At 36.3% G+C, this 24,999-nt stretch overlaps 1 protein-coding gene across 1 annotated transcript; it reads left to right on the top strand.

The window, feature by feature from the left end:
* The first annotated feature begins 5,316 nt into the window (after positions 1-5,316).
* Positions 5,317-5,730, top strand: LOC145679206 (histone-lysine N-methyltransferase SETMAR-like). The gene has a single exon (XM_081749793.1). It carries the CDS (start codon positions 5,317-5,319, stop codon positions 5,728-5,730), a length of 414 nt encoding a protein of 137 aa, XP_081605919.1.
* The last annotated feature ends 19,269 nt before the right edge of the window (positions 5,731-24,999 follow it).

Genomic DNA, 24,999 nt, shown 5'->3' with positions numbered 1-24,999 from the left:
TTCGTCCACCACAAATTTCACTTGGCGGGAGCAGGATTTGAATCCCCAGACAGAAGAAAGTATGAACTGCACTTTAAAATATTTGTAGTGGAGCTAAATGGGAATATTCCAATCACACATATTGCGTGTTTTCCCCATGTAAATATTTGTTGAATAATAATAATAATAATAATAATAATAATAATAATAATAATAATAATAATAATAATAATAATAATAATAATAATAATAATAATAATAATAATAATAGATTACTTTCCGTGCACTTATATTTCATTCTTTCTTGTTAAATTATGTGTATACATGCACATAAATTCAACTCTAAACAATGTTAGAAATACAGCTAAGAAAGCTCTTTAAAATAAATAAGATTTGGTAGTTTTTAAAAAAAAACTCAATAAGGAAATAGAATTCTTACTGTAATTTTAAACATTTTGATACATTAAATGTTACTTGTACTATTAATTTGTCGGGCCTACCTTACTTGTGGGATTACGCTTCGCCACTGGAAGTAAGCAGTAGTATTAAACTTCTAAATTCTATTTTGAGATGCATCTATTTTGAGAACTATTTTGAAAGTCAGTTGAGAGGCATGAAATGTGTGCTATTTTTTTTTCATAATTGGTTTCGACAACATCTCTTAGGTTATTATAAAATTTCGACTTAATGTAAATTTGTAATTGTGCAAAGAGTTATGAAACTTATTGATATAAGGACTGTTGGTTTATCAAACCTTTTGTCTATCATTTCCATTAAAACTTTTAAACAAGTAAATGAAATGAAATCTGTGTTTTACGTCCCACGGTTATGCCGGTTAGGCTAAAGGAGACGGTGATGATGAGTAATGAATGAAATGGTGGAATGAAGAAAGTGGGAGGAAACGGGAGAATCCGAGAAAACCCACGCACACGGTGTTTGTCCACCACAAAGTCCACTTGGCGGGGGCTGGGATCGAACCCGAGACCCCAAGCACCAGAGGTGAACGCTCTACCATTGAGCCACCCATCTTTTAAACAAGTGCTAATGCTTCTACATTGTTCATGCTATAAACAGATGTTGGTAACTGTTGTTATACTATGACCATGTAAGGTATATGTCCCTTGTCTACCCTTTCAAAAGCGTTAAAAATAATAAGTCGGATTTTAGCAACGGTTTTCTTTAATATATATATTTTTTACACCAAAAAGTTATGACAAATTTGTCGCAGATGTTTCACTTATTATAGTATGAGATTAGCTGTAACAATTGATTTTCTTCCTTCCTTTCTTTCTTCATTTTTGAACTGAATAATATTCTAAATATCTCTGAAAGAGTAATTCGCTTCATTACTTCTCAAAATAGTATTCAAAGATATAATGCAGGAAACTCTTTTCATTTATGAACACTCCATAGCAATACCAGTTTCTTTTTATCTTTTTTTATTCTCTTCTGTAGATCCTAGTAGTACTTCAAAATATATTATTTTCCAAAAATACAGTTCCCTTTCTTCACTACTACGTAGGCCTATATGGGCAGTCACATGTGTTTACAGTTAATGATGTATCACAAAACATACCGTCAATACATTAAATTAACACATTGAATCAACAGAAAACAGAGTTTCTTTACAAGTTGTGTACAATAAAAACAGAATGCAGTAGAAACATATACAATATGGAATATCTCCACATGTGGTAGACCATATATATTCACGAAGAAAGTACGAACTATTTCATTGTAAACATATTTTACTGTTTTTTTTCTTCTTCTAAATTTCAATGTGGGAAAACTGGTAACTCCAACTCCTTCGCAGTTAGACACTTCTGTCGTTCATCCTATAATACTTTCGTTTCCTTTTGCTTTCAAATAGTCTTCAGAATATTCCAAATTGTTGTCCAAAGGGCATTTTTTAAAATATGTGATGACAAGTCACGTTTAATATGCCAAAAGTAAAGTGTTTCCAATATTATTTTTTTTCTTTTCCCTTAAAGAAAATTTGTGCCAAGGCACGGCAGCTACAAGGACAATTTTATTTTCTCTTCTTTGCCAAAACAGTGTAGTGCGTTTCGAAGTATCCAAGGACGAACAGGGTATATTAGAAACATTAACAGTGACAGCACAAAGATATTAACAGCTGAATACTCAACCCTGTTGTAAGGGCTTCAACAGTTCTTTGAAGAGCCTCTTAAAGTTCATAGATTTCCTAGTCTGCCGTCGAGCAACAGAGTAGTCTCCGCCACCACGGTCTTTTCTTCTGCTTATTCGTTCCGGTTTCAGAGGATTCGAATATGATGCCATCGAACTCTGATTCTGAGATGTCACTTAACGAATCAGCCTCTGAGACATCGCTTTTGTAATCATCAGATGCTAGATTTCCTAGTCTTCCTGTGAAGCAACAGAGTAGTCTCCGCCACCACGGTCTTTTCTTCTGCTTATTCGTTCCGGTTTCAGAAGATTCGAATATGATACCATCGAACTCTGATTTTGGAATGTCACTTAAGGAATCAATCTCTGAGACATCACTTTTGTAATCATCAGATGCTATTGTGGTAAGCGAATTTGTTTCATGTATTATGTTCTCAGGCAAGTTATTAACGAAATTTAGTTCTTCATCGGCACATAGTAACGTGGCCCGGTCGCTATCATTATCTTCGCTGCATTCCCAGGAAGCATCTGCTGGAAGATAAGCGATAGAAGGCTCTTCATCCTTCACAAAGCTGCGCACATCAGTGCGAATGCTGACATATGGAAGAATACATTTTAAACACATCTCGTTAACAGAGAACCAGGTGACAGAGTAAGCTCGTAATGTATAAATAAAAACTCGTGTAACCACTTCCTCATCGTATTTGTAGGTGTAAATTCTATTGCCACTGGAGTCGAAGCTTTGGTACTCTGTGCAACGACGGTCACAACTAATGGTGTTTCTCGGATTATCAATAAACGGAAATCTTATTTCTTTTGAAAAGAGAGCAAGAAAAGAATTCTTAAAGTCATCAACCATTTTAAAAATCGGACCTTTACTATTTTACGTGTGACTTGTATACTTCTTTCGCCGCACTGAATTTTCCAGTTCTTAGTAACGACAACAGTGAACACAAGAATCGAAAATTTAGTTTTATCAACAATGACTTGCGATATTTCGTATTATGTATAATATTAACAAGAACAGGAAAAAATAAAAATCAAACATTGTTGATAATTTTTGGTATAGATATCTAGAACAGTTAAGCGCAAAATTGTTGAACTTGATGAAGGTATGATAAAGTTCTTCTCGGGCAATCAGCCAGGTGAAAACTGGTGGATAGGCCAACGTTTCGAGAGCTGTCATCGTTCTCATCATCAGGGCAATTATGTAGAGATCAGCGGATATAAGTAATATATACTCTGGGCTGGCGAGAATGCTGGTTCCTGATTGGCTGAAAATGCTGGTTCCTGATTGGCTGGTTCAATCTGAAAACTGGAGCTGTGATTGGCTGGCTATGTTCCGTAGTCCGTGGTACTGATTGGCTGAGGGTTATCTGGATGTTTGTGTGTCGTTTTCTTTGCTGTGGTACTGATGACCGGGTTCCATATAGGACTGAGTTGAAATCCAGTGTCTCTATTAACGTTGTTCGGTTCATGAACTATGGCAAGAGATTCGGCTACTATCCTGGTCCAGTAATTGGTGCTATTGGTAATGATGAATGTGTCCTTAAATAAAACTTTATGGCCTTCTGTTAAACTGTGTTCAGCTAAACCTGATTTTTCTGGATGGAATAATCTAATGTAATTTTCATGTTCTCTGCAACGTTGTTCAATGGTGCGTCCTGTTTGTCCTATACAAGCCTTTCCGTATTCACAGGGTATACGATACACGCCCGGTGTCTTTAAGCCCAAGTCATCTTTGATCGGGCGAAGTAGGTTTCTGATTTTTGGTGGCGGCTTGTGTATGGTCTTAATGTTGTGTTTTTTTTCAGAATCCGGGAGATCTTTCCAGAAAGTTGTCCAGTGTATGGTAAAACTGCTATACTCAATGGTTCTTCAGTTTCTTCTTTGGATTTCCTCTGTTCAGGACCTTTTCTGAACAACGTTAATAGAGACACTGGATTTCAACTCAGCCCTCTGTGGAACCCGGTCATCAGTACCACAGCAAAGAAAACGACACACAAACATCCAGATAACCCTCAGCCAATCAGTACCACGGACTACGGAACATAGCCAGCCAATCACAGCTCCAGTTTTCAGATTGAACCAGCCAATCAGGAACCAGCATTTTCAGCCAATCAGGAACCAGCATTCTCGCCAGCCCAGAGTATATATTACTTATATCCGCTGATCTCTACATAATTGCCCTGATGATGAGAACGATGACAGCTCTCGAAACGTTGGCCTATCCACCAGTTTTCACCTGGCTGATTGCCCGAGAAGAACTTTATCATATACGCCGCCAGGAAAGCTTTAAATCTTTGTATATCTTTGTATGTGAATTCTCTTTCCGAAAGCAAGTTTTATATATGCTTGGATTGATGATTAGCGTTCCTTTCACCAATGAGGCTCTATGAAGCGTGCATCACTGTTAGAAGTATATCAATGTTAGGATTATTTGTGTCACTATTAGCAATATGTGTATCACAGTTAAGAATACTTGTGTTACCATTAGGGTATGTGTATCACTGTTAGAGGTATGTGCGTTATATTAAAAGTGTGTATCATTGTTAGGAGTATGTGCGTCACTGTTGGAGTATGTGTATCATTATTAGAGTATGTGTATCACTGTTAGGAGTATATGCGTCACTGTTAGAATATATGTATTACTGTTAGACTGTGTATCACTTAAGAATAGGTGCGTCACTCTTAGTAGTATATGTATTACTGTTAGGAATATATGTGTCACTGTTAGAGTATGTGTATCACTGTTAGGAGTATGTGCGTCACTGTTAGAGGATGTGTATCACTGTTAAGAGTATATGCGTCACTGTTATAATAAATTTATGTGTATTACTGTTAAGAGTATATGCGTCACTGTTAGAATATGTGTATTACTGTTAGAAATATGTGCGTCGCTGTTAGCAGTATTTGCATCACTGTCAGGAGTATGTGTATCACTTTAAAAGTGTTTCATCATTAAGCGAAAACAAACAACAGATATAATCTGCTACTTGACAATGTACTGTTTCATATAGTATATAAGTAACTAATATCTGGTGTAGTAAAAAGTAATCCATTATTTGGCCAATAGATGGGTTCAGTGGTCTGTATCTCGCGTTGTATAAGTCCGATCAGGTTCAACGTACTACAAGCACTGTTCAGATAGTTGTGATGAGTTGACTCAGTATTGTAAGAGCGCGACTCAAAATGGACATTAGCAAAGAGAAAATACGCTATATTTTACAGTTTTTCTTCGATAAAGGCGAAATCACAAGTCAGGCGGCTGCAAATGTGAATAGTGTTTATGGTCCTGATACTGTAACAGCCAATCACGCGCAATTTTGGTTTCGTCGATTCCGTTCCAGTAATTTTGACGTCAAAGATGCACCACGCACTGGAAGGACAAGTGTCGAAAATGCCGATAATATCATGGACATTGTCGCGTCCGACCGTCACGTAAGCACTGTGTTGATTGCCCAAGAGCTAAACATTGCACACAAAACCGTGTGGAACAATTTGCATAAGTCTGGATACAAAAAGAAGCTTGATATGTGGGTGCCACACGAGTTAACGCAAAAAACCTCATGGGCCGAAATCGCAACAAAATCGACCCATTTCTAAAGTGGTTGGTGACTGGCGATGAAAAGTGGATCACTTACGACAACGTCACGCGAAAACGTTCGTGGTCGAAGCGCGGTGAGCCGGCGCAAACGGTGCCCAAACCAGGATTGACGGCCAGGCAGGTTTTGCTGTGTGTTTAGTGGGATTAGCAGGGAATTATCTACTATCAGCTGCTACCCTACGGCCAAACCCTTAACTCGGAACTGTACTGTCAACAATTAGACCGTCTGAAGACAGTAATCGACCAGAAGCGGCCAGCTTTGGCCAATAGGAGAGGCATTGTGTTCCACCAGGACAACGCCAGGCCACTCACATCAATAGTGACTCGCCAGAAGCTCCGAGAGCTTGGTTGGGAGGTTCTTATTCATCCACCTTATAGTCCGGACCTGGTACCGAGTGATTACCATCTGTTCCTCTCCATGGCGAGCATGTTTGCTGGTGAAAAAGTCGCTTCAAGAGAGGCTTGTGAAAATCGACTGTCTCAATTTTTTGCCGCTAGGGACAAGGGTTTCTATGAGAGAGACATCATGATATTACCTTCCAAATGGCAACACGTTATCGAACAAAACGGCGCGTATGTGACCTAAATCGGATCATTCTAACTATGGTAAGTCAAGCCTTCAATGTCATGCCAAAATAATGGATTACTTTTTACTACACCAGATATGTTCCAACAGAATAACTATTTCTGTGGCCTACCGGAGGTTAAACGCCGCATTCACAAAAGTTCTCCATTGTCATCTCTCCGTAGCCAACTGAATCCGCTAACTTTGTATTTCTATTTCTGCGAGACTCATCTTTATTTTGTCCTCCTATCTGCGCCTAGGTCTTTATGTTTGTATTTTGCCGATTGGATTCCTAGTTATAATTTTGAAAACATTTATTATTTATTCCATCCTGATTACATGACCTGCCCTCCTGAACTTTCTTGACTTAATGTCCATTCAATATTGGGGAAACCGTTTCTCGTGATGAAGTTTCTGGCCTGAACTGTGCCGTTCCTTGTTATGAAGTTTTAGTATTTCTGTCACTTTTAAGTTAGAATTTTCACCTTTATATTTTATTTTCGAATACTTTCAGTTTGTGTTGTGTCCTGAAAGTAAGCGACCATGTTTCGTAACCATACAGTACATCAAACATAATTATACGTAGTTTGATATATTTTAAACTTTAAATTATTCGACAGAATTCGTGAAAACAAAGAATTTGAACTGAATAATAATCCTAATTCCTTCTTCCTTTGAGATTAATTTTTTCGTGGATGAAGTTTTGGTCTCAATGTTGGTCCTAGATAAATATCCACTTTGTTGAAAGTATTGTTTGATATTTTAAAGTATTCATAACTTTACCGGTATTAAGTATTAAGTATTTACGGTCACACCGAATTTCCATGTAATATTTTCCTCTGGATGTTTAAGTAAAAAATGAAGTAGGCGAGGATGATAAAGGATTTAGTATTCTTCGGGATGAGTTTGAAAAAGTTATATTTGAGATTAAGAATGGAAAGGCAACCAGGACAGGTAATATACCAATTGAATTCACTAAGAATATGGGAGACAAGGGCACGAAAGAATTGTTTCGACTGTGCAATCCCAGGAGCGTGGCCAAAAGACTTCCTGAAGATGATCATGATACCGATGGCTAAGAAATCGAACCCAAATAGATGTGAAGATTATAGAACTATTAGTCTCATATCTCACAAGGGAACCTTCCGAAAATGATAGTTGCAGTGAAAGATGTGGCCTATGCCAATTGAAAGAGCTGTAACAGAGATGAGCATTCCCAAAAAATTAGCTGCCCATAGCAATAGGTTCAAGAAATATAAGGGGTGGAAGTTTGGAAAACAGCAAGTTTGGACAAGGGAGAAAAGTGCAAATTCCGCCAAAAAGGGGGGTACGGCAAAATACAATGCTGACAAGTGATGTATAGAAAGAGACTTGCCACAATAGGGAACAAATGAAGGCCACCAGTGGGGTTAACCGTGTTGCCAACTGCAATGAAAAGTATATGTTTTGCAAAGAACACTATATGAAGTGAGTGCAATATTCAGTGTCAACCTGTCATGTAGAACATAAGATATGGCCGGGCTGTGCATATTAGAATGAACAAAACAAGAAGCACCGACTATGCAGGAAACCGACGTCCCTAGAGTCGAAAAGGAAAACGAGTTCCAAAGTTGGTAACATTGGCCATGAACATCCAGACAAGTCTAATATAGTTAGGCCACTCGCTTCACAAAAAGAAAATTCCGGGAACAGGCATCACTCGGAATGCATCAATGCTAGAGTGATTGAGGCAATGTCAAGTCGGGGAACATGAAATGGTTGGGTTGAGCCAAAAACCGATAATAGAAGTAGTGAGCATAATGTCATGGTTGGGTCGTATGTGGGAATATACAGGGTATCCCACCAAACTTTGTGACCAGGAAGATTTGCGAAACGAACAAAAATGTGACGGATCCAGTTGTGCAGGAATGTATCAATGTCAGGGGGTGATAAAAGTCTGTGAGAGGCAAGTGCCCCCAGGATCCCCATAATAGGGCCCCAGTAGCCAACTTCAAACTTTCAAATGGCAACAGGGACCGAGTGGTAACTCTCTTGATATATCATGGAATGTGCAACAACACCTATAGGAAACATTTGTTATATGAAACATGTTTTTCAAAATAGCCGATACAAATATATGTTGTGTCTTAACATGGCATCGAACATTGTGATCTCAAATTGCTGGGAAGCGAAAAGAAATGTTGCAAATCCAGTTGCACAGGAATGTACTCATGTCGAGGGCCAAGAAAACTTTGTAAGAAGCAAGTCCCCCAGGGCCCCCATTATAAGGCTCGAGGGGTCAACCGCAACATTTCAAATGGGAACAGGGGGCGGATGATATTTCTCTGGATAGATACAACACCGCCTATAAGAAACATTTGTTTTATGAAGCACGGGTTTCAAAATGGCCGCCAAAAATGCGCGTTGTTCTTGTCACCGAGCAGATATTTTTGGCGGTCATTTTGAAATCCCATATAGTAAATATTTCTGATATGCGTTGTGGCATATTCCAAGATTTATCAAAAGAAATATAACTCGACCGATGGTGCTATTTGAAATTTTGAAGTTGGCCCCTGGGACCCTATGATGGGGACTTGGGGGGTCTCCCGCTGACATGGGTACATTCCTGCACAACTGGATGTGTCACATTTTTTTCGCTTTAAAAGTATTTCAGTCGCAGAGTTAGGTGGGACACTCTGGATATATCTTATAGGCGGTGATAGTACTGCAGACAGCAACACACAGTAGATCAAGCCTTTGATTATGTTTGCTTTCTACAGGTGTGGATATGTGATAGAAAGACCGAAGGTTCCGACACCTCTAGAGTACTGTTTCGAGACATTCACAGGCGATCATTGTACCATGTGTGACGGATTGGCAGTATTCCGCTGTGCTCACTGCAAATGTATCTTCGGTTTGGACCATTGTCTCATCGAACAATTGCACGTACAATGTGGACGAGCATGTACAAATGATGCGGAGGCTAATGCCTGTTGCCGAAATTTTCTTTGTGTGAAGCGAGTGGCCTAACTATATTAGAATTGTCTGGATTTTCATGGCCAGTGCTGCCAACTTTGGAACTCGTTTTTTTTTTTACTTTTTTCGACGTCGGTTTCCTGCATAGTTGGTGCTTCTTGTTTTGTTCATTCTAATATGCACAGCTCGTGATCAAATGTGGCGCATTATGGCCAACTCCGCCTTTCCCGTATTTTTCATACTTCTGTTTTTTCTATTCTCTTTTGTTAGATTGTACCACTGATTATACACTCATATCTTATGTTCTACATGACAGATTGACACTGAATATTGCACTCACTTCATATAGTGCTCTTTGCAAAACATGTACTTTTCATCGCAACTGGCAACACTGTTAACCCCACTGGTGGCCTTCATTTGTTCCCTATTGTGGCAAGTCTCTTTCTATACATCACTTGTCAGCATTGTATTTTGCCGTGTCCCCCTTTTTTGCGGAATTTGCACTTTCCCCCTCTTGTCCAACTTTGCTGTTTCCCGAACTTCCACCCCTTATATTTCTTGAACCTATTGCTATGGGCAGCTAATTTTTTGGGAATGACCATCTCTGTTACAGCTCTTTCAATTGGAATAGGCCACATCTTTCACTGCAACTATCATTTTCGGAAGGTTCCCTTGTCAGGCAGCTAAAATTCTGCTTCGAATTCTGAACAGAAGGTTGTATGGAAGAACAAATGAAAAAGTTGAGGAGGAACAATTCGGGTTCAGGAGAGGTAAGAGAGATCGCTGAGAAGTTTATAGAAAAAGGGAAAGAGATGTACATTGTATTTATTGATCTAGAAAAGGCTCTTGACCGCGTGAATTGGGAATTTTTGTTGGGATTTCTAAAGAAGATTAGGTTGGAATGGAAGCATCGAGATTCATAAGAAACTTATATATGAATCAACAAGAAAGTGTTAGGACAGGGGAGGAACTGATAGAGGAGATTGCAATTGTAAGAGAAGTTCGACAAGAATGCTGTCTCTCGCCCAGAGGTGTATAGGGCCACCGGGCTACCGGGAGGCGCCCGGTGCGCCTCCCAACAAATCGCCCTCAAGATGCAACAAATAAAAGAAAATTTCGGACTGAATGGACCAAGAAGCTTTAAATCGTGAAACTCGATGTGGCATTGTGGAAAGAAAACAAAGCTATTAGAAGCAGATGCTGATGCCTCCAGAAAGGTCACATATCTATTTAGTGCCTCCAAACTTACAAGAGTATCAACTACTGACTGCCAACAGACTGAACACAGTAGGCATATTGAAATTAGCGATCCCACCTCATCTGCCACGAATACTACTGTCAGAGTGGAAAATGAACAGGAAAGCTCTAGTTTCATGAATGCTGAAATTACTGCTCCCACCACATCAAATATCACTGTCAGAGTGGAAAATGAACAAGAAGGTTCCACTTCCATGAGTCTTGAAATTAGTGTACTTCCAACCTAAGGTACGATTGGTTGCTGTCAAATAAGAAAATGAACAGAAAAGTTCTAGTTCTTGTGATGCCGATTTCGAAATCAGTGAAAACATTGAATAGCGTAATGCCGCAGGGAACAGAACAACGAACTCTTTCATACATTCACAAGACAATGGTATCCTCAAGTTTTTGAATTCCATCCTCATCAACCAAAATCAAGCATACCTTTTAATCTTGAGGTTGCTTATTAACGAGCAGATAGCACCAACAGGGCTTAGCTGTTGCTCAAAATGCGTGTGTGTGCGTGCAGCGTGCACAGCATATTCTGCAGATTGAACAAATAAGTTTCTTAAAGGTTCTGTACGCCACGTTCGCAACACTAAACACGCTTATCAGCGAGTAAGAGAGCACGAGTCTTCCAAAATACATCAGACCAGAGCAGTTGTGCTATTCTAATTTTTTAACATCCGGTTTTCTCTTTCTCTCTCTCTCTCTCTCTCTCTATCTATCTATCTATCTATCTATCTATCTATATATATATATATATATATATATATATATATATATATATATATATATATATATATTCTATATATATTTAGAGAGAGAGAGAGAGAGAGTGAATTGATTGGTATATATATATATATAATTCTCTTAGGAAACAGACCATACAAGATAGACAAAGACATTTTTTACTGGATACCACAAGTGACAAGTAGAGACCTACACAGTAACCTAATACAAGGTGATGTGAAGAAATTAGGCAGCACTGCGAATATATTGGATACGAATTATCCGAGATATATGTTTGCAGTGGCGTATGGTGAAATTTTACTTTAGGTAAGCAATCCCATGAAGCTTGTTATCTGTTTTCTGTAAATACATTTAACATTTGAATTCAAGAACAATTTGTAGGCTTTAATGTTAGAGGTCGCCTGAGACAATAGCGGTTTAATTCATTCTTTTTATATATGAAATTCGACACATTAGATACATATTCTATTACATCGGTCTGAATTATATTAGTTAATCTATGAACACATTAGAATTTTCTAATCGGGGTTGCTAATAATGGATCATATTTGTTAACTAAAGTTAAGAGTTATACATAATTTCCTCTGTTTGAAAATTCCGTCCTCTCATTTTGACCCCTAAACCTGTTCATGTTTACTTAAGAAACAAACAATAATGAAACGTTTAATAAAATCTGTCCTCGTGTTCCTGATCATATTATTATTATTATTATTATTATTATTATTATTATTATTATTATTATTATTATTATTATTATTATTATTATTATTATTTCATTCATCAGGCATATGGTCAGGTCTGGATTTTCCATTATTTTCACAACAACTGTTCAGTTCCGATGTCAAGGAAGGAAGTAAAGGAGCGATTTTAGGAAATGGGTTGGAATAATTTTTAAAAAAAGAAGAAATAATAATAATGTTGTGTGAGTTTTATCTTGGGTATGCACTGCTTACCTTACATACATGAGATAACCGCAACCGGATAGTTGTCAAAAAAAGTATTGGGAAGACCTTAATCCAGTAATGGATCAATAATTTTTTTGATAATGGTATGTATGACTTTCAAATATAAATAACCCTCACAACTATACTCATGTGATCCCAGTTCTCATTCTTGATATCTCAGCATTTGAGATTAAGAAATAAACGCTTATACTTTGTTCTGCTAACTGACAAAGGAAGGAGAAATGAAGCTACCTATAGACTGGAAGACACAGCTACAGATCATGAAAACTTTTTGGATAGCATATTATTCTTTTATTAAACAAATTTGACCTTCCGCTTAATAAAAGTAATTTTAAAAAGGTCATCGAGAACAGTAAACTGAGTCCTGTATGAGGAAGTAAGCAGGATGGTGGTCATATAACTTTCTAAAAACATGGCGAATTATGTTTTGGATGTTGGAAATATACTTATCAGTGAAAATATTTCGAAAGAAGTCTCAGAATCTGGAAAGTTTTCTGTTCTATTAGATACTATTCAACACGCCAGTGCTATGTTGTTTTATGGTATGTTGTTAAAACTGTTGTTATAGAAAGAATTGTGCCATTGTAAAATGCACATCTACCACAGGTCAGTATCTTTTCGGTTTACTGTTGAAGATTCTGCAGAAGTTGAACCTTGATATTAAGAAGTGTATTGGAAATTCAACTGTTTGCGCAAGTAATAACACGCAAGGACAATATTCAGATTTTTCAAAACACATATGATGAGTTACACGTGTCGTGTTATGCTCATATACTCAATCTTGTCATACGTGATCTGAGAAAAGGATGCATTGATTCTGTGTCATTGTTATGCTGAATGATAGTACGATATTTATGCCTGAGTATTTTCTGCGAATGGATATTTGGAAGATTAAATGTCAACAAAGGCGTCTTGCAGTTATTGCGGAAACAAGATGATGGAAAATATTCTGCAGAAAAGGTCTGGTCATTTTTCGAACCCAGAAAAGTGCTTTGTGCATAGCGTGGACCATAACAATGAAGAAAATTGCTTATACAGAAAATATCAAACTAGAAGCTAGGTGAAAAGCGAAAGAATACATATAAGATCTTTTCAAGTTTAAAACAATTCCGACAGCACAGTGCTCCTGAAAATATTTCAAACTCTGTCAAACTATCTCCACACACAGGGTGCTGGTGAATTGTAGTAGTATCGAATGGTAAGACTACTGTGTTCCAACTGAAAGAGCAGGGAGCTGTTTCTGAATCTGTTAAGAATGCAGGGTTAAGATTTGCAGAATGGGCAATAATAAATATGAAGAATTATAACGTGATTTCTTTGTTTCTACTGACCTGTAGACAACATGCCTTCGGAGGTGGAAAAGAATGATTCCCTATGAATGTGAAGATGAAGCTGCTCCTGAACCAATGACCCAAATAGTACATCGAAGCACTCAACACAATATTGGTTACGGTAATATCGAGTATTTCTTCAAAATTCAAGAAGCAAGATAGGCCTACTTTATGGTTTGTTTGGACTCTAGAAATTTCAACCAAGTAAGACAACTTCCAGACACAGCTTTTGATAAACTTAATCATCTTCTGAAAAAAAAAATCAAGAAAGAAATTTCTAAGGATTCTGTAAAAGTCTTCTTGGATTCTTGAATATCAGGCTTGATTACGACTACAACCGAGAGAACGACTTATTGTGCTGATGACACAAGTGATTCAGAATTAGAAGAAAGTTCATTTCTTTAGAAGGAAGACGAGTGCAAAACGTTTGAAAAATTGGCCACAAAATTACTCCCCCAAAATATATTAAATTGCCTATATGTATAATGTGTTTACATTAAGGTGAATCTAAAAAACAACAAGTAAAAATAAAGTGCCGCAGGGTGGACTAGAACTACCAACCTTTGGATTATTAGCCGCGTGCTCCTCCGACTTGGCCACGGAGGCGACGAGGAGAACGTCGCTTCTAGAGGGATATATTGGTGAAGTCTTTTGAATTTGGCTAATCAGTGTGCTCTTTTAACCGCGTATATTCGACGATACCGTTTGGGATCAGATAAAATCCGCTCGCCATGTAGTTTTATAACAAAATGACGAGTTATTTCATGGTTCTTCCATATTCACTTTCAAATGATCGGCGACAGTTTCCATCTAATAAAGTTGATGCGTTTGTTACTTCTAGTACCAGGGGCGGATCCAGAACGGACTTCTGGGTGGGGCGGTGGGTTGTAATACTAATACTTAGAGCTACTTTTAAGAGCTCCAAACTCTGGGATGGGTTTTATTTATACATAAAATTAAAAAAGTTTCCTCCTCTGGGTGGGGGAGATCACCCCCTTGGATCCGCCATTGTCTAGTATACAATCGCTTAGAAGAAGCAACAAATGCATCAAATGTGGGAGAGGAATTTAGAACACCTAAATGGCGCATGCCTAGCACATATTGTGCTGTTAGGGCATCTGAAACAGCCTGTACCTAAAGAACGTACCTAGAAAATGACAGATATATATTCGACAGTGACGACATAAAAACAAATGACAGAGTGCGAAACAGTCAGGTATATAAATGCTATATTTGTAGTATATACAATATACCGCTGTCCGGAGAACGGATGTTTCTCAGTGTAATATGTAATTTTAAGTGAGATTTCAAATTTTCGAATTTTCAATTTATTTGTACAAAATTCCTATGTTTGTGGCAAATTTCAAGTTTGCATGGCCACTAGAAGTACCTTATAGGTTTCGAATATATTGACATAACTACGAAATGTTTTCCTTGTCCCCTAATTTTCCATACATGATAAAATTTCAGATTTTCGGATTTTTTTCTTTTGATTTGTCACCAATTCTACGTTTATGCAAATTTAAAGTTTCCATTATTATTAACAATAGCCTACAGATCTTGAATCAAATGACGTAACTATACAATTTTGCCCTTATACCCTAATTTACCCTTGGAGAGGGAAATTTACGTGTTTTTTTTTAAATGCCATTTACTTTTATCACAAACTTTACATTTGTACCATGTTTCAAATATTTATGTCTACAGGAAGTACACTATAGGTGTTGAATCAAGTAACGTAATTTTGCAGTTTCCTCTTGATTTTCCTCCTGAGGGGGGGGGGAGTTCAAGTTTTCGGATATTTCCCTTTACTTATAGGATAGCACGATCCCTACATTTCTGCTATATTTCTAGTTTTTTGTCAAATTTAGGATAGGAAATACCCGATAAGTTTTTAATCCAGTGACGAAATTTTGCTTTTGCCCCCTAATTCCCCAACTTGAAAGGGAAAATTTCCCATTTTTCGGACATTTTCCTTTACTTGCATCACAAAATGTACATTTGTGCCACAGTTAAAATTTCAATGTCTACAGAAAGTACCCTGTAGGTTTTGAATCTAGTAACATAAATTTGCCTTTCCCCTAATTTTCCTCTAGAAGAGTAAAATTTGCAATTTTCGCATTTTATCCCTTTACTCGCATCACAAAATCTACATTTGTACCAAGAATAGGAAGTACTCTTTAGATTTTGAGTCCACTGACGTAATTTTGTCCTTGCTCTTAATTTTCCCTTTGGACGGGGAAAGTTCCAGTTTTCGGATTTTCCCCTTTCCTTATATCACAAATCCTACATTTATAACAAATTTCAAGTTTCTATGTCTATACGTTTTTAGTCCAGTGATGCAATTTTGTCTTTGGCTCTCATTTTTTTTCCATTGGGCGGGGAGAAATTTCCAGTTTTCGAATTTTTCTCTTTACTTGTATTACAGACCTTACATTTGTTCCAAATTATGTTTCTATATCTATTGGAAGTGTTCTTTAGTTTGTGAGTCCAGTGACCCAATTTACCCATGTCCCTCAAATTTCCCCCTCGAAGGGGGAACATTTCCAGTTCTCGGACATTTTTCTTTACTTATATCCCGAATCCTAAATTTCAAGTTACTTCGTCTCCCGGAAGTACCATATAGCTGTTGATGAGTAAGTGCCAACATTTTAGTGTTTTTTTTTTAATAAATAAATAAATAAATAAATAAAAAATCGTGACTTTCTGTCCCAAACGATTGGAGACAAAACATTGAACGCTTATTAAGGATGGTCTGGTGCAAGTTAGTGATGGAGCCATTTTTTTTTCTTCATTATCTTCATGTGAAGCGAAATTACGGATGTTTGAAGTGTCTGAGTTGAATCGTGTAATATACACACTGCGTGCTCCGGCCAGAGAACATGGCTTGGTGCACTGCTATGTGCCTTGACACTGTAGCACTATAATATACAGATTGTTATCACTAGAATAATATCAACACCCTAAATATGTACAGTAAGAGACACTTCTGGATGGTACAGCCATATGGAGATTTACGGCAAGAGTGCTCCACCAGTTGAGTCCAAAGTATTTGCTGAAAGTATTGCAACCGAATTAACTTTAAAAGAAGGCGGGTGGCATAATCGCCAGGCAATAAAAATTCCCGACAACTCGGGTGAAATTCCCACTACCGTCTACAGCATCATTTCTCCAAAATAAAATGAATCTTATATGTGTGTTATGCCAAATATACTATTTGATATTCGTCCTATTCGCGAAGATAAAGTGCAACAACAAATAAAAGCCCAATCCTGTTGCTGTTGGAATGAACTCTCTTTAAGTCGTTTGATCTGAAATGACTTTACAGAACCTAAATAAATATTCTGTCACTTCAGGGGGGGAGGTAGGAAGAGCAAAATCTCCCCTTCTACTGTATGAAAACATAAACTTTCAATCAAATGCTTAGCGAGAGTGAACCCATTGGTATAGCGCTTTTATGATTTGAAATCTTGCTCCCAAGCCATCTTTTGTCATAACTGACAACATAGGAGAACGGGAGATGCAAATATGATGAAGGAGAAATACACTCACATGTGCAAATTCAGAATTGGAGACAAAATGATCGGATAGCATCCATATTTTGTCGAAAATTTTGATTTTGTAAGTAGACATGTAAAAGCTCACCCGAACTTGAGAGCATCCCATTACCAATTGATGAATTAAAGTGGAGAACTCAGTTGAGAGCATCAGATGATTACGGAGGGAGAGAAACATCTTAAGATATGGGGAACGAACAAAGGAAAAAATACCAACTTGCCTCGACCGGACTCGAACCCTAAACCCCATTATTACGAAGCCACGCCTTTGCTCACTCATCCACGGAGCCACACAGAATCGTACGGTCATACGTCAGGAAAAGCGTTCGTTACGACCAGTGATTTATTTGTAGGGGGAAGCTAGGGAAATTCCCCGTCTCTAATTTTTCTTTCCTTGGCACTAACTTAATTACTGTTGTCCCAGCCTGAGAAGAATATTTTCCACCACTCTAGAAAATTTCCTAACAATTTGCATACATTTTAAGCAACACAAAACATTTATTCATCGCTGTTCTGCATAATTATACTTACACAAAGGAATTATTTTCAATTCTATGAATTTTCGTACCAAGTAAACAGAAGTACTGAGTATGAAATTCTATATCTCGCGAATAGTTTTGCAGAAACATCGCCGGCTACGATCTCTAAGGGATCGTAGCCGGCGATGGCAGAAAATACCTAAGCTAAATTTTCTATTGGGAACAGGGAGAAGCACACACGCGGAGCTTAGGAAGCAGATTGTGCCCATAAGATTTGTTTTGGTCAGTAAGGGACATAAATTTACATTCAAATGGCAAAATCACACGTTTAATTTTGCTATAATTTTACTTTTAAGAACTCCAAATGCGTAGAACGAAGGCATTCTTTTTTGCTTGGAGGAATAAAATTATGGCTGAAGGTACTACACATTCTTTGCTACCGTATCGCGATTTAATTAAATGTTTTAAAAGTTTTTAAAGCTTAATCCCTAACCAAATTGATAACTGCATGATCTATCTCTTTGCAGTTCACTTAAAACACTATAGAAATATCGTAAAACTTAATAAAAGGAAAAAAAGTTCTTTCACAGCGTGAAGCTTACGATTATTACCATATACTTATAGCGTAGGTGATTCGTGTATCTTCTTTCGTAGCTCATTGGATCCGTATAGAATTCCCATTCCCGCGACCCGTGTTCGATTCTTTGCCTCGCTGTTTTTTATTTTTATTTTATTATTGATCAGGTAGGACTGCAGTAGAAAGAAACATATGGTTACAGTTCAAGGAGTGATTCGATATTCTGCAAGTATTTATTTTTTTTTCTTGTCAAGCGAAAAATTGAAGTAGAATTTTACATGCGTAAAACTTCTAAATTTGACTGTTAATAAGAACTATGAATAAGATTACAGCTCAAAATAAATTGAATTCCCTTCAATTGTAGTCCATAATTAGCTATGGTCAAGGAAATGGATTTAAGCTGTTTTGTGTGTGATCAGCACATTGACTTCGATCATCCCTATTTCTGGAACTAAATATCACTAATTTTGTTTTTTTCGTTTATATATAAAATTCTCATCCTTTAGTCCTTAACAAAACAGAGATTATTGTTCAAACTGTCACTATGGGATTACATTTCATTATATAAAAAAATTAAACTAACTAACTAACTCTCTCTCTCTCTCTATATATATATATATATACTTAAAAATATCGAAAATAATATGACAAATATTATGAACAATTTTATAATAGAACTAAGCAATGTTTTATAATACACTAAACTGAATGAAATACAGGATATTTGAAGTTAGCGATAATATTGCCAGTATATTCTGAAATACAAGTTTCTTGAACAGATAGGGACACTTCACCTTGAAATATACACCTTGAATTTGATTCTCGATAGAATCTGAAATATGTTAAGAACTTTAAACCTTGAATAACGCAACACAAGTTTGAATCCCATGGTTGTAATTGTGTCGTTACAAACTCACTCTTTTTATATAAATCAACCAATCTAAAGCCGGATCTTTATTCAAAAAGTATTTTCTCCTTTACGTATATTTCAGGGAGAACATTTAACGTCAACTTTTTATTAGCAAATGTAGCAACTGATCAAATTGAATAATGCTAAAAATAGCCTACTTCGCTTGCTAGAACTTATCTTTGGTAGAAGTTCATACATCAAATCTTTTATTTTGGTGTTTCTTGTTTTTTTTTTTTTTTTTTTTTTTTGTTGTTGTTGTTGTTTCTTAGGTTTCTTAATACTTCGGAAGATTTTAACAGAATCCTTGTAATTATACATTTATGTTTGCTCTGTTTGATATGAAAAAAATATTTCTTATGAAGAAAATGGTCTGCAAAGCTCTTTGTAGAATGTCTGTTATTAGTTGTAGTAGTTAGTTTTACTTTAGCGTCCCATTCAGCAGCGAGGCTGTATGAGACGGACTTACAGCTTAACGTGGGATCCGAAACCATAGGCTTCTACTGAGAATCGAGCTCCGTTTTTAGGGAAAAAATCTAACCACAGTCAGTTCCTTCCCGTTGGGGTTAGAACATACCCTATTATTATACTGGTATTTGGAAGCAGTGATAATTGGTTACGGATTTCTTGACCTGGAAGCAATCACACTCGTGTCCCGGCATGACCGGAACAGACCTGGGGACGACGACACGTCGTGATACGCACGATGAAATTGTATGATACTGTTAAATATTAAAGTTAATGCATCATTTTTATAAATATACTTAAATAAACTTAAATAAACTTAATTTAAAATAAACTTAAATAAAAAAGACAGTAACAATACTATTAACGTATATCTACATAGTATATAAATTAAAAATACGTTGTCTATTATAGCGAAAAATGGCTGAACCGTTTGAAATGAATTTTATTGACATAGTTAACCTCTAGCTTGGACTAGGTTATTGAGATCTTGCTCGGGAGAGTACTCCCGGTAGTAGTAACTAAATACACGATTCTGATTGGTTGGCGTTATCCATATCTTGCTACGTAGCCTATACCTATGTATATAACAGAAATCATACGCTTGTTGCTATCGGTCCTGGTGGTCGTGTGCGCTAGCGTTGTAAGCTGGTAACAAGAATTGCTTTTGGCGTGAGTTCAAACCCGGCCGAAGGAAATTTATCTATTTTTTTAAAAATCGTTCATAACACTTTTTTCAATAAAATATGATGAAAAAGTACTCAAAAAGGAGATTTGCTTACTTTTGGGGAGATAAGTAGTAGTGGTAGTAGTAGTACAGCAGAAGCGGAGATATATATATATAACTTTCCATGAAATCATGAAAATAAAAAAAATGACTTCCAACTCTATTCAGAAAGTAGGTATATTGGCACGTGTCGAACCGAGTTGTTTGCTACGCGACGTTATGCCTTCAGGCAAACTTCTGGCTATCGACTAGGTAAGTCTTATGGGCCACTATGAAGAAAGAAGGAAAGAAAGAAAGAAAAAGGTATGCTTATTTCATGGGGAGAACAAAATATAATAGTCTATCTACTCCTTGACATTAAGTGTTTGAAACCAATGCTGTTATGAATATCTATTTTTCTAATTTCCTTAGGAGACTAAAGAGAAACGTTAATTCTCCTATATATGAAAGAAAAATATATATCTCATATATCACACAGATAACGAAATAAAATAGCATATTTATCTACGCCTTGGCGTTAAGTGCTTTAAAATTGTTCAGAATATTTTCTTTATTCCCATAATAAAAAGAAAAAATGAGAATTGTTAATTCCCATAGAAGAAGAAAGAAAAATATAATTATATTTATTAAACAAAAAGAATAAAATAAAATATATTTAAAATATATTAAAATAAAATATAACTAAACTAAGTAAAACATTTACTCCGAATAGTCTCTGCAAGTAATTTGTAGAAAATTGTCAGAAATAATGAGCATAAACTATCAGGTCTAGTTCTAAAAGTGTAGCCAGTGATAGTTCTAAACTCAAGTAGAATATTCACTCTGCTTCATTTAAATAATATACATTTTACAAAAATAATGATCTTTTAACTGTATCGTAAATATTTTAGTAAATAAATAGGATATAGTATACGTAAGACCGTCTGAGTTCCAGAAGAAGCTGGACGCTCATACTTTTAGGGAATATTCATTGAGTATCTACGAACTTAGAAAGGGGGTAACAAACCCACTTTCATTTACTTATCCACTGATACGAAAATAAAAAAGAACGTACCTATTTGCCCTTGTACTTTATATGCTATCGCGCATTACATTATATGCAACAAGGATTTTGGTCTGCATCATGATATAAATTTAAAAATATTTAACATTTTTCGAATCGAAATCAACAAAATTTATTCTAGAAAGTAAAAATAGAATGTTAAGCATATATAATGAAGACAACGCAGTGATTTAATTTGGTAACGTATAAATATATAATATGAAGTATCCTCGCGCACGGAAGACAGGGGGTTCTCATGTATACTATTACCAATAAATAAATAAAATACATATGTATAATTTAATCATCGCAACTGGATAGCTGATTCTGTGGGTGAAGATAATGAATATTACTACAAACTGTTACAAAGGTGGGGGCCGCAGTGGCCCAGTGGAAGCCGGTGGGTGTAGGTAAGCAGCCTGTAGTGTTGTGAACGGCTCGGCTCACGACTCAGTCACCTCAACATACCGAGCCGGTTCGAGATCCATAAAAGTGATTAGATGCTAATACAATACGAAGTATATGTTCTATAAGCCTTTCCCACAATTCTACTGCTTGGGGCTGAAATCAGTCAATACTGAGGAAGTTAATTATTCGTCCCTGATTGAAAACTGTTCCGCGAAGACATCTTTAAACAAATCCCATTTTTATGGAACATAGTGAAATTGATCAAAGACAAGCGCTACAATTCGAGTCAACTGACATTTGTGTATGTGCGGCCGTTTGCCTGTTTCACAACTATCTTTTATTGTTTTGGTTTCATTTTAATGAAAATTGGCTTATGGTTTCAACTAATAATCCTATTGTTTGGGATTTAACTCTATCAAGAATAAGGGGTGAAAGCTAAAACACACCCTTTGCACATACACATATATAACAATTTTGTGTTATAGGCAAAACAACTGAAGACCATTTGATTAGACAAAACATAGGCTATTTTTACTTTAGGCCATCCGCATCATTCGAATTTGTTGCGGGTGAAATTGGCAATGGATAAGCGCGTAAAAGGGACCAAGTTCCTCTGAACTTCGAAACTTGGTTATTTAAATATTATAATAAAATATGTTTAAAAATAACTTCCACCATATTGAGTCAATTTGATTCAATATGGCGTATATTTTCTTTGGGGCTTCTCGATCATCCCTATTAAACGAAGTCAATTGGGGTCAAGAGAAAAACGAAATTAACTTTTTCAGTTTTACGTCCAAAGATTATGCCCTGTAGACTAAGGGAGACGATGATTGAGGGATGTGAATTATTATGGTAGACTTGATGGAATGATAATGTGGGAGGAAACGGAAGTACGCCGGCTATCAAGAATTAGAGGTTGAATTACTTTACCCTGCCGTTTAAAAAAGATCCAGTATAACTTCTGTAAAAAATGTTTAATTTTTAAAGAATATGGTGCGAGTGTAATTTGGAGTTTATGAACAAGCCACACTTTTAGGGGTAAAATCAGTCAAGAATGACCAATCGCCCCCTCCCAATCATGTTCCTTTACAAAATTCCAAATATTGTTTTGTAGGTTCCCAATTAACTCCGCTGTTTGGAATTATAATTGGCCAATAATAAAGAAGTAAATTTCATTCCTGTTGTCATGTAACACGAAATATTTCGTGTAAATTAGTTTTGTGAACCATAATGTGTTTTGTTTGAAATTAGAGGCATAAAGTTATTGTTTTGAGTTGAAGTTGGAGGGGAAAAAAGGTGAATTAATTTCATTTCGTGAAACTGTTAACAAGATTTTTTCTCCAAAGTTCCAATTTTTCATGAAATAGTAGGTATGTTTTCTTTCAGGCTGTAGTTAGGTCTATTGTTTATGCTGTTATGCATGAGAGTTGGGGAAATTAAGCCAATTTCAAGATTACATTTTACGATAACTTCTGTGCTTTTGTTAAACCTGATTTCATGAAGCAACTTTTATTTTTATTTATTTATTTATTTATTTATTTATTTATTGAAAGTGTAAGAACTACTATTGTTGGTAGGGACTGAAACTGATGAAGAGAAAGATAATGCAAATGTAAAAGTTGAAACGAAATCCACTCGCTTCTTTAACACACAGCACAAGTAGTGGTGAAAAAAAAACGTTATTTTGTAAAGAAGAAATAAAATATATAATTCTAGCCCCAAATGTCTTTTGGGCATTAATTAGGAAAAAAATAAAATTAAAACTAATTTTTCTAAAAACGAAATAAAATATTTAACTTTAGCTCCAAAGGTCTCTTGAACATTAATTGGGATGAAAATAAAATCAAAGTTGAATTTGATGAAGAAAACCTAAGACATTTAATCCAGCTTCAAATGTCTTTTAGGTTAATTGAGAACAAAAATGAAATGTATAAATTCTTTACCATTGAACAAAAGAAGAAAAGATAAATAAAAGGCAAATATTTGGAAATTAAAGAATTCTAGTATTTTGTCTAGTCACCTTCTGCTTCTATAACGTCACCCAAACGATTAGGTATACTAGCTACAAGATTCGAGAATATAGTTGGATGTTGTTGGAAATTATTCCAGAGTTCTATTACATGTGCCTCAAGAATTCCTTTGTTACGGTCTTGTCGACGTTCTTTCCATTCTTGAACCATTAACGCCCAAAGATGTTTTATGGGGTTAAGGTCTGGCGATCGAGGAAGCCATTCTATACATATTAGCTCTGGATGATCTTCCAACCATGCTTGAGTTTGCGTCGAGATATGAACACCGCTGTTGTCTTCCATAAACACGAATTCCTCTTGTTCTGGAAATTTTTCGTGTAGAGACGGAAGCAGTGCATCCTCCAGTACTTGGATATAAGTCGCACTAGTCATTCGTCCAGGAACAGGAATAATCTCGCGCGGACCTTCAGCTGTCATAGAGCCCCAAAAATGAGCTGAAACTCGTCTTGAATGTTCGGTGCGAATGACATGTTGTGAAAGTATCGTGTCCCGCGTGGCCTGTATAATATCATTCTCGGTTGCAGATCAGAGAGGAACACCTTCTCATCAGACCAGATGACGAGATCCCAATAGGCTTATGGAAGACTCACGTTCTTCTTAGCCCATTCTGAACGCCTTTCCTTGTGGTAATCTGTCAAAATAGTTCTCATAGCTGGTTGTGCGTGATGGAGTCCAGCCGCAGTAAACCGTGGCCTTACTGTCTTATGTGAACATCCTAGTTCAACAGCTTTGTCTCTCAACACAGACACTACTTTAGTTCTAGGCACTTTTGCTGACACTAGAATCACAAACGAAATACTCCACAGAATGTATGAATGTGAAGGCGTGTAATAAGGATCAGAGTAATATTATGGGTTGATTTATTTATTGATGCATGTTCATTGTGGGTATTATTAATTTTATTTTTGTAAAGAAGCAAGTTACTACCCGCAAATATAAATATAACTCTAACTAAACTCTTTTTCTATTTTTGAGAAAATAATATGACGAGTGTGGATCTTTTTATTTGTTTTTGGGTGTGAGACTGTTGACCAGGGTAAAAGAAATCATGATTTTTAAAAAAAAATATCATTTTTGTTGATTTTTTAAAATTTAAATCGATTTTTTTATTTATATCAAAACTTTCTCCTCGTATAATACAAGTCGCGAACTACAGAAAGGACATTAGAAATTAGTATTAAATGTTAATTATGTCATTTAGGTGGAAGTATTGGGATTTAATTTTGAATTAATCCCCAATCGTTTACCTATTTCAATCCCAAACAATG

This window comes from Thermobia domestica, chromosome 2 (assembly GCF_964235325.1).
Source record: "Thermobia domestica chromosome 2, izTheDome1.hap1.1, whole genome shotgun sequence".
Classification (NCBI taxonomy): Eukaryota; Metazoa; Arthropoda; class Insecta; order Zygentoma; family Lepismatidae; genus Thermobia; species Thermobia domestica.
The sequence above is the reverse complement of the archived record's forward strand: the minus strand, read 5'-3'. Positions and strand labels throughout refer to the sequence as shown.

Bases quoted from the DNA above. Each gene is read 5' to 3' on its own strand.
- LOC145679206 (XM_081749793.1), top strand. From the start codon at position 5,317: ATGGACATTAGCAAAGAGAAAATACGCTATATTTTACAGTTTTTCTTC.